At 41.4% G+C, this 13496-nt stretch overlaps 2 protein-coding genes across 3 annotated transcripts in view; one reads left to right on the forward strand and one right to left on the reverse strand.

Annotated features, from left to right (window-relative positions):
* The window catches only part of TK2 (thymidine kinase 2), a 54766-nt gene extending 43577 nt beyond the window's left edge, over positions 1 to 11189 (reverse strand). Inside the window, exon 1 of the mRNA XM_009430947.5 lies at positions 11017 to 11189. Within this exon, the coding sequence (XP_009429222.4) occupies positions 11017 to 11146 (130 nt within the window). The 5' untranslated portion in view covers positions 11147 to 11189. The remainder of the gene's footprint in view (positions 1 to 11016) is intronic.
* CKLF (chemokine like factor) lies at positions 11 to 13483 on the forward strand. 2 transcript variants are annotated; one of them, XM_001158562.7, is made up of 4 exons: positions 23 to 241; positions 5637 to 5795; positions 10538 to 10633; positions 13301 to 13483. In XM_001158562.7, exons 1-4 carry the CDS (start codon positions 164 to 166, stop codon positions 13424 to 13426), a joined length of 459 nt encoding a protein of 152 aa, XP_001158562.3. In that variant the 5' UTR covers positions 23 to 163; the 3' UTR covers positions 13427 to 13483. The 2 variants fall into 2 exon arrangements, with proteins under 2 accessions (XP_001158626.3, XP_001158562.3); XM_001158626.8 differs by lacking the exon at positions 5637 to 5795 and having other exon boundaries at positions 11 to 241.
* Positions 13484 to 13496: the final 13 nt, after the last annotated feature.

Consider the following 13496-nt stretch of genomic DNA (forward strand, 5'->3'; position numbering starts at 1 on the left):
CGCCGTGCGCATGCGCGCAAGAGAGCGGGAAGCCGAGCTGGGCGAGAAGTCGGGGAGGGCGGTGCCCCGCCGCGGTGGCGGTTGCTATCGCTTCGCAGAACCTACTCAGGCAGCCAGCTGAGAAGAGTTGAGGGAAAGTGCTGCTGCTGGGTCTGCAGACGCGATGGATAACGTGCAGCCGAAAATAAAACATCGCCCCTTCTGCTTCAGTGTGAAAGGCCACGTGAAGATGCTGCGGCTGGTGAGGCCGGGCCGCGGAGGGCGGGAGGCTGATGAAGCTGCTGGGGGGCGGGAGATGTGGGTATGAAGTGCAAAGCTGAACGCCTGTTTGCTTTTCAACCTCACTTTGATCAAGATTGAAAGGCAAGGCATGGCCTCCTTGGGGAAGAAGGAGAGAGATACGGCACTGTCCTCCCCTTAGGAGGGTTTAGGGACACACTCATTCATGAAAACCAGAGAGGGCGGGGCGCCGTGGCGCACACCTGTGGTCCCAGCACTTTGGGAGGCCGGGACGGGAGGATCGCTTGATCCCAGGAGTTCGAGGCTGCAGTGAACGTTGATCGCACCACTGCACACAAGCCTAGGCGACAGAGAGGTCCTGCCTCTTTAAAAACAAAAACAAAACAAAACAAAAAACCCCTTTTTTTAAATTAAAAATCAGATCTACCCAAATGGTCTACATTTGGACCCACAAACCGGGTACCCAGGTTACCAGGCGAGACAACTGCAGTTATACCTCTCAGAAGCCCACAAGATTTGAAAGAAAAAAAAAAAGCCTCAGGGGTTTCGGTGAATGTTGTGTGGACTTCCGTGAGACAGACGTTTGATGTGACTGAGTTCAAGGCTGATACAGCCCAGAACCAGGACAAGGAGAGAACTGCTCGTTTCCAGGAGCAGACTTCCTACCGGGAGCACTGCAGTCGCTTCTGAACAGGTTTGGAGAAAGTTGATCATTTGGAGAGAAGTGACCTAGCTAGTTAGAGAAGTGGAAACTATCCTAGTTGAAGGAATCTATTCTAGAAACTCATCATTGAAGGAATTCACAGAGAAACCTTACAGGGAAGGAAAAAATAAATCATTTTAAGTTTTAAAGAGTTGACATGGGAGAGGCAAAATGGAGATAGTTCAAAGTTACAAGGAAAACATTTCCAATTAATGTGAGGAGGAATCTTATATTGGGAGAGCTCCCAAAACTAAATGGCCACTTGGGAAGGAAGTACATTCCCAGACAAATGTACCAGGCATAGGTGAGCACTTTGTGAGGATGTTATACAGGAGACTCAAACTTAAGGTGAGTGGGTTGAACAAAGTGCATATAAGATCCTTCTCACACCAAAAGTCTGTGATTGTGAGAAGTAGCTTTCATATCATGTAAGTTGAGATACATAAGAGGTTTAGAAACCACTCTGGAGTTGAGGGAAGGAGAAATAACTTTTGATTGGGAGTAAATACTCAGGGCAAAAGTGACCAGAAGGTCTGGGATCTTGAACACTGAAAAAGGAAAGATCTTGAACACTGAAGGGGGAACCATGTGAGAATGGTCCTGTGAGAATGGTTAGTTTTTGATATATTAATTCCCTCAACAAACCATTTGAATACTTAATATGGTCCAAACTCTGGGCTAGGAGCTGGAACAGCAAAGACGAACCAGGACAAAAATCCCTGACTCATGGAGTTCTTCAGTTTAATTATGAGACAGACACATGAGCAGATAGTTAAGATATGTGATAAGATGGAGATAGAACACAGAAGCGAGGTGTCTAACCAAGGAGAGGTGTCAGAAAAAAGCTCTTCCTAGAGCAATCTAGGGTTGGATCTAAGAGCTACCTGAGTAAAGGCATGGAGGCAAAAAATAGCACAATTGATGCAGAGAAATATAAGAAGTTGAGTGTTACCTCATTTATTCAACAAATAATCTGTGTAATGCCTGTCATGTGCCAGGCACTATTCCAGGCTCTTGAAAAATACTAGTGAAAAAAAAACAAAGATCCCTGCCCTCGTGGAGTACACATTATTGGGATGGGAGGGCAGGGGAAGCAAACACAATAAATTTTAGTATTCTAGAAGGTGGTACGTGCAGTGGAACGAGAAAAGTAAAAGCCAGGTAAGGGAGTGTAAGGCGGAGAAGGAGTTGCAGAGAAAAGTTGCGTAATGAATAGAATTCTAGGCTTTGTTGAGATGACATCTGATCAAAGATTTGAGTGAAATGAGGGAGTTAGCTATGAGAATACCTGGAAGAAGAGTGTTTGAAGCAGAGAAAATCCAGTGCAGTGGCCTTATGGCAGGAATGTGTGGGAAGGCATCAAGAAAGAGCAAGGAAACCAGCGTAACTGGACTGGGGTGAGTGAGTGAAGATGAGGAAGGTTTTAAGTAAAGTATATGATCTAACTTACATTTTAAAAGTATACTAGGCCAGGCCCGGTGGCTCACCCTGTAATCCCAGCACTTTAGGAGGCCAAGGCAGGCAGATCATTTGAAGTCAGGAGTTCCAGCAGCCTGACCAACATGGTGAAACCCCATCTCTACTAAAAATACAAAAAAAAATTAGCCAGGCGTGGTGGCACATGCCTGTAATCTCAGCTACTCGGGAGGCTGAGGCAGGAGAATCACTGGAACCGGAGAGACAGAGGTTGAGGTAAGCCAAAATCACCCCACTGCACTCCAGCCTGGGTGACAAAGTGAGCCTCCATCTCAAAAACAAACAAAAATATACTAGCTGCTATGTTAACAGTAGATTGGTAGGGAAGGACAGAAGGGGATTGCTGCAGGGGCAAAGGTAAAACCAAGGAGACCAATTGTAGTAATCTGGGCAAGAAATGATGATGGTGGCTGGTGGTAGCAAAGCAGGTAATAAGAAGTGGCCACATTTGGGATATAATATTTTGAAAGTAGCACCAACAAGATTTGCTGATGAGCCAGAGGTGGGGAAAAAGAGGAGTCCAAGACAGCTTCTGAAGTTTTTGGTCTAAGCAACTGGAAGGATGGAGTCACCATCCACTGAGATGAGACAGCCTATTGATAAAGCAAATGTGAAACAAGGATCAGGAGTTTGATTCATGTGGATAAATTGCGAAGCAAGTCTTTTCTCAAGAAGTAGACAGGAGCCAAATTGTGGAAGATCTTGAAAACATGGTGAGAAGCAGGCTCTAAAGACCCTGGAGAGCCACTGAAGAATTTTAAATAGATGAAGAAATGCGTAAACAAATTTGCATGTTAGAAATTTCATCATGATCATGGAAAAGAAGATGAAAGGCAGTAGTTGTAAGGATGAAGAGGAGGGAGTGCCCAAAATGTTTAGGCATTAAGTCAGCAGGATCCGATTATTGATCAGTTGGGGAATGGGTAGGAACAGTGATCTTAGGTTCCTGGCATGGGTGATAAGGTAGATTGTGGTATCACCAGTTGAGGTTGTGAATCCAGGAGGAAGGGGCGGGATTTCAGTTTTAGACATGGTGAATTGAGATTCCTGTAGGTTATCCACATAGGGATTCTAAATGGCTACTTGGTGTGAAATGTGGAGAATGGACCTGGGTTAGAGACCCAGACTCATTGAGTGGAATGAGAATGACAGCATTTTACAGGGGAGAATAAAAGGAGAAGAACCCACCAAGAGAGAACAGTCACAGAGGTTTAAAATCTCGGAGAAGTGACACGGGAGCCAAAAGAAAACACTAGTAGGGGAAGGACAGCCAATGGCAATAACGTCATAGGGGTCCACTAGGATAAGGAATGAAAAATGTTCATTATAAAACAGCAGCTCAAAGTACTGGAAAAAAAGAAAGCATTCATTAAATTTAGTATTTCTGAAGTCACTGATGTTAGCAAAAGCAATATCCATAGAGTGGTAATGTCTGAGATATTATTAGTGAGATATGTAAAAGATAACTGGAAACAAAGGCCAGGGGCTTAGGAAAGATGTAAGAACTGTAAATATAAATCACAGGAGAACACAGTTTGACAGAAACCATAGAAAGGTTTAAGGAAATGGAGTAATCACCAGTGCAAATCACCATGATGAAAAAGGTTACAGAGGATAGGGACTGAAAAAGTGGCCCTTCATTTCATAATCTGTGGGCTGAAGACCTTGGTCCAATAGAGTAATTGGAGTAGTCTGAGATGATGTGTTGCTAATAGTAATTATATTAATTATAAAGAATGAAGTTACTTAGTAACTAGTTATTTGTAATCAAACTGATCAGTTTAGAAGTTTAAAAGCCATATTTATGCTAATAAAGTAATTGGAAGAATTATGAATAAGTAACCTATATGGACTTAAAATGAGTATGTATATGTTACCAGCTGACAGGATATTTTAAAAGTCTAGCCAGGGAAGACTCTTGACCAAACCATTTACCAAAAACACAGAGCTTTGGAAAGAGCTTTATTTCCTAAGAACATTGACAGAACTCCCCTGGGACCCACCAGCTATTTTTTTCACTTAACATTGCCATGTTCTGTATCTTCATTTGGAAATGAAGACATTTCAGAGTTTTTTGTGTTTTTTTTTTCCACTTAAAATAGCATAGATTGTGATTGCATTGTTTAGGTGGGGTGTGTAAAAATTGGTACTTTGGTAATAAAGCTATTAAACATCAGAATTGTTTTTCTCTGACAATTTTTTTTGTTTTTGTTTTTGAGACAGGGTCTAGCTCTATCACCCAGGCTGGAGTGCAGTGGCATCTCAGCTCACTGCAACCCCCGCATCCTGGGTTCAAGCGATTCTCCTGCCTCAGCCACCCGAGTAGCTGGGATTACAGGCGCCTGCTACCACACCTGGATAATTTTTGTATTTTTCGTAGAGATAAGGTTTCACCATGTTGGCCAGGCTGGTCTCAAACTCCTGACCTCAGGCGATCTGCCTGCCTTGGCCTCCCAAAGTGCTGGGATTACAGGCATGAGCCACCGCGCCCGCCCTGACAATTTGTTTTGAACTTTGCTCCTCAGTATTTTTCATGGCAGCATTCTAAGTTTAAATCTGACAGTAGACTCCAGATTGTTAAGAATTAAGGAGTGATAAATGGATGGTAAGAAATTATAGACAGCCAGTATACAGACTTTTTGAAGAAGCATAACAACAGTAGAAAACAGAACAAGGGTTTCTGTGGGGAGCAGGATAAAAGGAAGGAGTATGTGTGTGTGTATTTTAAAAGAACACAACTGAGATGTTTCTAGGATGATGAGAAAAGGAGCTAGCAGAGGACAGATTGAAAGTACAAGAGGAAACGGAGGTACTTGGTGGAAAAACATCAAGAGAACTGATGTGGGAAGTGATGGTGTCAGAAGCACAAGAGGAATAATTAATTGGACTTAAAACAGAGAGGAATACCCAGTCCTCTAAAAGACAAAGAGAAGTCAATATCATACACTTTAGCCATGGCTGTGTTATATGTGTGTGTATATGGCAGAAACCCCAGTATCTGGTTATTTTTGTTTATTTGGAGATGAGGTCTCCTTATGTTGCCCAGGCTGGTCTTGAACTCCTAGCTTCAAGCGATCCTCTTACCTCAGCCTCCCAAAATGCTGGGATTATAGGCATGACCCACTGTGCCCAGCCTATTATTTTAGAAATTGTCATTTTTACAGTTTAAATTTGTATTCAATTGTCACTGAATAAATCGTGGGTTTTTTTCTTCTAGGCACTAACTGTGACATCTATGACCTTTTTTATCGTCGCACAAGCCCCTGAACCATATATTGTTATCACTGGATTTGAAGTCACCGTTATCTTATTTTTCATACTTTTATATATATTCAGACTTGATCGATTAATGAAGTGGTTATTTTGGCCTTTGCTTGTAAGTGTTCAGTTTCATCCTTAAATTTTACTTTTTCCTACCATAGTGAGATATTCTAATGAACTCTGTTTTTTGCTTCTCTTAAACCTTTAAGGTAATCTCTGTTAGGCTTAGGAAGGAGGAGCTCTACCCATTGCTAATGTGCCCTGTATTGCTTTGGGAGAGGGTAGCCACAGAGCATAAGTTCCCTGCACCATCTATCAGTAGATGCGGCTGACGCTTCTGTTAGAATTCACTTGGATAGATCTTCTAAAAAAATTTAAATTTAGGACCATGTTAATAAAATTGTAGTGCATTCTTAATCTTTATTACCTATTTGAATGCATGTTAATATGGCCTCAAAATTGGGATAGAGATGGAGACAGATACACAAGTGTCTATCCTTGCACATCTTTGGTCACTAAATGGAAAATCAAACTAATTGGGGAGGCTAAAGTACAATGTTATCTCACTTGAAAATATCTGTAGTTATTACTAAATAATGTTGGCACCTCTTATATTTCATAGTATATAGACTGTAACCTGCCATACTCATATCATTAGGAATAACTGCCCAGTGGAATGCCCAGATGGTTCTGAAAACTGTCAAATTGGGCAGATTGAAGTTGTTCATTAAGATGTATGCAGCCCCTCAGCCTGGACTAGAAGCTGATTCTAAGAAAAACTGAGTGACTTCTCCTCTGTCCTCTTGGAAGTCTCATTCCCAGCATCTTGTCTCTGTAGGTCTCACTCCTAAATCCCCCTAATGCCCTTCTCCTCTTTGGCTGGACTGATTGCTGCCATGTCTTCCTTGGCTGCACTGGTCTCATCCTCTTGGATGCCACAGTGCTAATATCCAAGCTGATAATTCCTATTAACAAGAAAAGACTTTAGAGCTATTCTTAAACCATAAGCATGCCTTTAAATGGTACCTTCTGGAACCACCTTCAAGGCCAGTGGCAAGCATTTCAGGCAAATCATAAGCTTTTTAAAAGTCCTAAAAGGGAAAAGCTGGGAAATAGGATCTTCATAGAACCTCTCCTCTCAAAACTACTTGATGTACACTTCAGAGCTGGACTTCGTTGGAGGGAGGTCTAGGAGAAGAGATTACAAAGTCTTCCTCAGTTGGCCCTCATTTAGTGGCAGAAAGGGTTAAACTAAATTTTTCTAAAGATTTCTTCAAGAGGATAATGAACACTGGTCCACATCCTCTAGGTCTTGTATAGTTGCTCTTCACACTCTGCTTCTCTAGAGTTTAATAAAACTAACACATTTTAGCCTTTCTTTTTTTCCAAACATAATTCCTTGGAGTTTCTTACATGTCCCAGTAATAAACTGGGAGCCAGGAGTGTAACAGAATACACTGAGAGAGAGTAGCTTATATGTAGCACACTGAAAGGAATAGTCCCCAAATCTCTAAGGGTCAAACTTTACTGATATTGTATCTCTTAGAAATGGGGTGTTATATGGGTAACTAAGTTTTTGCTCCATTACGAAACCCAGAATCCTTTCTGATCTTGATCTAATGAAATTATTTATTCAGCAAATGTTAAGTATTTGCTAATCCTAGATTCTGTAATTGGTTCTTTGGTAAGACAAAACAAAAACCTTGTACCTCAGAAACTTTAAATGCACCCAGGAAGCAACACAGAGAATATAGGTGCTATGATAGATATACACCTAGGATGGCGTGGATGCAACCCAGCAAGGGAAAGGGACCAAGTCACAGTAGGCTGTGAAGAAAAACTGCCCAAACTGAGGGCTGAAGGATGAAACATAGTTAGCAGATGACTGATACAGGGAAGGGAAAGTGCTTTTCTGCTAGAAAAGCAGCAGCATATGTGAGGGTCTAGGTGGAGAAAGAGCATGACCCTCCAGGACCTGCAGGTGTATCTGAATGGTTGGGTATTGAGTTGTGAACAAGAGCTGGGGCAAGAGTGAGGTTTGTGACAACAGGGTCAGGGCATACAAGGGTTTGTGTGCTCTGGACTTTAACCCAAAGGCTAATGGGAGTTTTTGGAGGTTTTTAAGTAGGAGAGTAGCATGATCAGATGATCAGCCTCCGTGTCTTGAGAGGATACTGAGAGAGGAAGAATATGTTTAAGGAAGGGTGCAGGAGAGAAGTATGTAATGAGTTTAGCTTGATAAATACTAGATTTTAGTTACTTATAGGATATTCATATGGAGATGTTCAGAAATGGTGTGAAACTTAAGAGGAGCTAGAGCTGCAGCTTTAGGAATCATCACCTCATGATGTTAACTGAGCTCGGACTGGCCACAATAGCTCAGAGAGAATGTAGAGAGAGCTGAAGGTAAAACTGGGAAACGCCAACATATGAGATGAGGAGTGGCCAGAAAAGGCAGGAGAGCACCCAAGTGTGACTCGTGTCACCGAAGCCAGGATGGGAATACATTTCAAGAAGAATGGACACATTTAAACAGAAAGATAAGTATACACACACACACACACACACACACTTTCTCTCTCTCTCTCTGCTCCCTGGTGACCTTTTCCAGAGGAGTTGGCCTCCAGTGGGCAAGTGACAGGAAAGTTGTGGGACTGAGCAGGCAAGGAAAGAGACAACTAGAGGGGTCATCTCTGAACTGAGGAAATATGGCCAGGGACAAATAAAAGTAATGAATAGAGTGAGGTCCCTGCAGAGTAGAATTGGAGCCAGAGCACAGGTGGAGAAGTTGCCTGGGGATGTTACCTAAAGTGTAGGACACAGAGATAGCTGACTGTTCCAATTAATCTGTAGGTGGGGGAAAGGTAACTTATAAGTACCTCCATCTGCTAGCCACTGCCTTTGCTAACTAGGAGAGGGCTTGGTCATCTCCATTCAAATTGTCCCAAAGTTGTTGTCCCTGATAACAGTCTGTAGAGCAGGCCTTCTCTGATTGTTCCCCCCCGAGAGCCCCAAATGACAGAAAACACAAAAAGCCAGTCAACCCATGGCTTTGAGGAGGTATCTAAGCATAGGCTCAGAATTCCTTTGAAATCCCTATTTTTGTAATTAAGTTTACATTCTACTCTGTGGCATATAGATGTTTTCATTTTTAATATAAAAGAAATGGTCTAAATTACTCTTGAGGATCATTGGTGTTTCAGGGCGGGCATATCTTTTTTTTCCCCCCTGTGGTTGTCTGCACTCCCTAGAAAACCACTTTGATCCAAAGCCATCTATAAACCCTTGCCCAGATTGCTCACAGGAGGCAGGCTGCCTGTCTGAAGTAGGAGTGTGGTCTGTTGCCTTTTGAAGCAAAGCAAATATCCAACACAGAAGAGAGTTAACCTAGAATAGTTGTCTCAGTATCTCCTACAAATGAGAACTTTTTTCTTCCTAAGTATATCTGATCTTGCCCTACCCCCATTGAACCTGTTCCTACTTTCTTTCTAATAAGTGCTTTTCTAAATTACCAGGGTTTTGCAATTTGCTATTTGTGTTATTCCTTCCTGCCTGTGGTTATCTGCAAACATACATAAACCTTTCTCAACTAGACAGTTTACCTTTCCCACGCTACACATCCATTTTAAAAATGTAAAATTGCACTTCTTGATGTCACAGTTAAGAATGAAACTAATTTTTACCTTGTAAAAGTATTAAGCGAATGAGCTATATCATCAGCAATAATAACATAATTGGTCATCCATTGCATAGAGATGTCTGTGGGGGTTTCCTGAAAATTACCACTTTCTCTTAAGTGTGTGCTATTTTAAGTTTTATTAATTGCCTTTTTTTTTTTTGAGACGGAGTAAAAAAAATTTCACCAGGCTGGAATGCAGTGATGCAATCTTGGCTCACTGCAATCTCCGTCTCCTGGCTTCAAGCAATTCTCCTGCCTCAGCCTCCCAAGTAGCTGGGACTACAGGCGCTCACCACCATGCCTGGCTAATTTTTGTATTTTTTAATAAAGACAGAGTTTCACCATGTTGGCAAGGCTGGTCTTGAACTCCCAAAGTGTTGGGATTACAGACATGAACCACAGCGCCCAGCATTAATTGCATTTAGTAACTTAAAGTTTGATATACAATGTAGACTACTCTGCATTTTCTTACGTTATTAAAAATGAGCATTTTTACTTCCCATGGCACCCCTTCTACCTTAAACTTTCTACATAATACATCATCTACTTTATTTCCTAATCAGATGAGTTTTCCCTTCAACTACATTTATGTTAAGTAAAAAAGAAATAAAAAGCTTTTTAAGTAAATGATTGGCATATCACAGGTAAAAGAAAACCACTAGGTGTCATTATAGACCAGATACTATCTAGGTATCATTTTACTGTGACATTTTGGTTTCCTGAAAGATAGATGCTAAATAAATTTGTTTAATAAAATGAAACTTTTAAAATATTTAGGAAGCTGACTCCTTTTGTTGAAACAGAGTCTCACTCTGTTGCCCAGGCTGTAGTGCAGTGGCATGATCTCAGTTCACTGTAACCTCTGCCTCCCGGGTTCAAGCAATTTTTGTGCCTCAGCCTCCCAAGTAGCTGGGATTACAGGCATACACCACCATGTCTGGCTAATTTTTGTTTTTTTTAGTAGAGACGGGGTTTCACCATGTCGGCCAGGCTGGTCTCAAACTCCAGGCTTCAAGTGATCTGTCTGCCTTCCAAAGTGCTGGGATTACAGGCGGGAGCCAGTGCATTCTGCCTGCTGACTTTGTTTTTTTTGTTGTTGTTTTTTTGTTTTTTGTTTTTCGTTTTTAGCATTGCTTGGTAGTCTTCATGTAAGGCTCAGCTTTATTGTGTGTTTTTAGGATATTATCAACTCACTGGTAACAACAGTATTCATGCTCATCGTATCTGTGTTGGCATTGATACCAGAAACCACAACATTGACAGTTGGTGGAGGGGTAAGTGGAAGTCTTTCTGCTTTCTTTCTTCAGGTTTTATCAGAATGCAAATTTATTTGGAAAACAGATGTAAGAATAGAAAGCTATACTATATTCATCCTTGAGATTCCTAGGCCAATATACAGTGCCTAGTGGCTTAATATTTTTGTCTGTGAATGCTTGCCCTGATTAACGTGAAGGAGTATGATTTTATACTAGAAGCAGAATTAACCCAATAAGGGGTTCCTACAGATTTCTTATAGGTACATAGGGCTAGACTAGACTGACAAAAGCTACTGGAATCAGTTACAGCACTTAGCTCTGAGAAACCTGATGTCAAGCAAAACAAAACAAAAAGATGGATGAGTTTCATAGCTCTCCCTTTTACAGAAAAGGATACATACCATTTGTTAAGATGAGACAGACTGTTTTGAGCTCAGTTATTTCTTGTTCAGATCCTTCAGATAGAATATAATAGATGATGTCCTTACGGTAAGAGAACATTGGCAGGGCACCTTGCAACTGAAGGATCATTTTGAACCCGGCTTGAAGAGAAGCAGATCAATTCCATCAGACTTCATCCTAGAAAGCAAGCCAGAATATGACTCAAGTAATTTAGTTATAGTTCTATCTGATATTCTTCTAAGATTTCTCATACAAGGTTCAAAATCATTTAGCTTTTCTAGGTTCTGACCTAGAGAATTGAATTAGAAAGTTCTTAAATAAATCTTCCTACTTCCATGTTCTTTCATAGTATGGGGGTCACTTAGGAGAACTCTCAGCCATATATGTCAGAAGCCATGATTTTCATCTCCCTTAGGCCCTGAGCAACTTCATGAGGAGTCAGAATTATTCTAGAAATGAGATAGCTCTGTATCAATTTCCCCCAGTTGTTTTTGAAGATAATACTCATCTTTCTACTGTGAAGAAGGAAGGACCAGGCATAGGATTTACTTTCATTCACTTTTTTACTCATTCATTCATTTACTCATTTCTTAAGTGTACTTTGGGAGGGGCTGACAAAATATAGAGCTGTGCTATTCAGTATAGTAACCATAGTTGCTAGCCACATGGGGCTACTGAGCACTGGAAATGTGGCTAGTCTGAATCAAGATCAGCTGTAAGTATAAAAATACACATTTAATTTCAAAGATTTATTACCCCCAACAAGGAATGTAGAATATTTTGTTAATAACTTTGTTGATTACATGTTAAATGATAATATTTTAGATATACTGAGCTAAATATATTAAAATCTATGACTTATTTTTTTCTTTTTTTTTTTTTCTGAGACAGAGTCTGTCTCTGTCGCCCAGGCTGGTGGAGTGCAGTGGTGCTATCTCAGCTGACTGCAAGCTCTGCCTCCCGGGTTCACGCCATTCTCCTGCCTCAGCCTCCCAAGTAGCTGGGACTACAGGCATCCGCCACCATGCCTGGCTAATTTTTTGTATTTTTAGTAGAGACGGAGTTTCACCATGTTAACCAGGATGGTCTCGATCTTCCGACGTCGTGATCCGCCTGCCTCGGTCTCCCAAAGTGCTGGGATTACAGGCGTGAGCCACCGCGCCCGGCCGACTTTTTTCTTTACATTTATAATGTGGCTGTTAAAAAATCTTTAATTATGTGGCTATGTTACATTGGTGACTCACATTATGCTGCTTTCAGACAGCACTGACTAGAGTGTGAGCCCCGTCCTCAAGTTGCTTAGAGCTTAACACAGGAGACACAAGTGGAAACCGCTGTATATAAGCTGTTGACAGGGAGCTGCATGGTGCAGAAAAGAGGAAACTATCTCTCTGGCAGTGGAATTGCTGTTTGCTGAGAATAAAGGAGAAAAAAGGGAAAAGGTTCCAGGTAGAGGAGCCAATAGTGTACAGAGTGCCAGTCATGAAAAGATTGGTAGGAGGTATTCAGTGTGGTCAGAACCTAGGAGGCAGTGGCTTGAGACTCTGGGTGGAAAAGGAGACTGTGAGAGCCATGTCTGGAGCCAGGAAGCCAAACTTCCTGATGACTGGAAGAAGCTGACCAAACAGCATGCAAGGAATGACATCCCCCTCTCCCACCCCAGGCACCAGCTCTCAGATAGCCATCAGAGTGTCTGAAGGCCCCCACGTGTTCTTAGTTATTGTTTTTATCTAATTTTACTTTCTTAAGGTCTATTTAGAATCTCACCCCTTAAGCAGATGTAGCCTAGCCTTTGAGAGTTCACTTTGGATCATCTTATTAACTCCAGTTTTCTGGAGCTACAGTCCCCATGATTTAATATTGAGCTGGTGTTAACTTTGACCTTTTCTTCTGTGAGTTTGTCAGTAGAGAAGTCAGAGTTGAACACTGGGGTTAGAAATATTAATAACTAAATATCCTTAGTAGGGCTTAAAAGAATACATGCAAGAGAAGGTCAAGAGATAAAAGCAAACAAGTATGGATTTCAGAGCCCACACTGCTTTATTATTTTTCTGCTCACTTAAACTATCTTTTCTCTTTCTATAGGCAAGTATTTAGAAAACTTAGCAATGAGGAGAATAAGATGATCTCTGAAGTCTCTCCATATTAGTATTAGATGAAGCACAGGGAGCAATCCGAGTACCCTAGCAAGAGAGGAATCTGGTGGGCAGACCACTTAAAACTTGTGTGAATGACAGGAGTGGGGACCATGGTTAGGGCAGTGACACGTGTCTTTCTTTCCAGGTGTTTGCACTTGTGACAGCAGTATGCTGTCTTGCCGACGGGGCCCTTATTTACCGGAAGCTTCTGTTCAATCCCAGCGGTCCTTACCAGAAAAAGCCTGTGCATGAAAAAAAAGAAGTTTTGTAATTTTATATTACTTTTTAGTTTGATACTAAGTATTAAACATATTTCTGTATTCTTCCACATATTTTCTGCA

Source organism: Pan troglodytes, chromosome 18, assembly GCF_028858775.2.
Source record: "Pan troglodytes isolate AG18354 chromosome 18, NHGRI_mPanTro3-v2.0_pri, whole genome shotgun sequence".
In the NCBI taxonomy this organism is placed as follows: Eukaryota; Metazoa; Chordata; class Mammalia; order Primates; family Hominidae; genus Pan; species Pan troglodytes.

Bases quoted from the DNA above. Each gene is read 5' to 3' on its own strand.
- CKLF (XM_001158562.7), top strand. From the start codon at position 164: ATGGATAACGTGCAGCCGAAAATAAAACATCGCCCCTTCTGCTTCAGT. The intron at 242-5,636 runs GTGAGGCCGGGC...TTTTTCTTCTAG, and splicing joins ACGTGAAGATGCTGCGGCTG to GCACTAACTGTGACATCTAT. The intron at 5,796-10,537 runs GTAAGTGTTCAG...GTGTGTTTTTAG, and splicing joins GGTTATTTTGGCCTTTGCTT to GATATTATCAACTCACTGGT.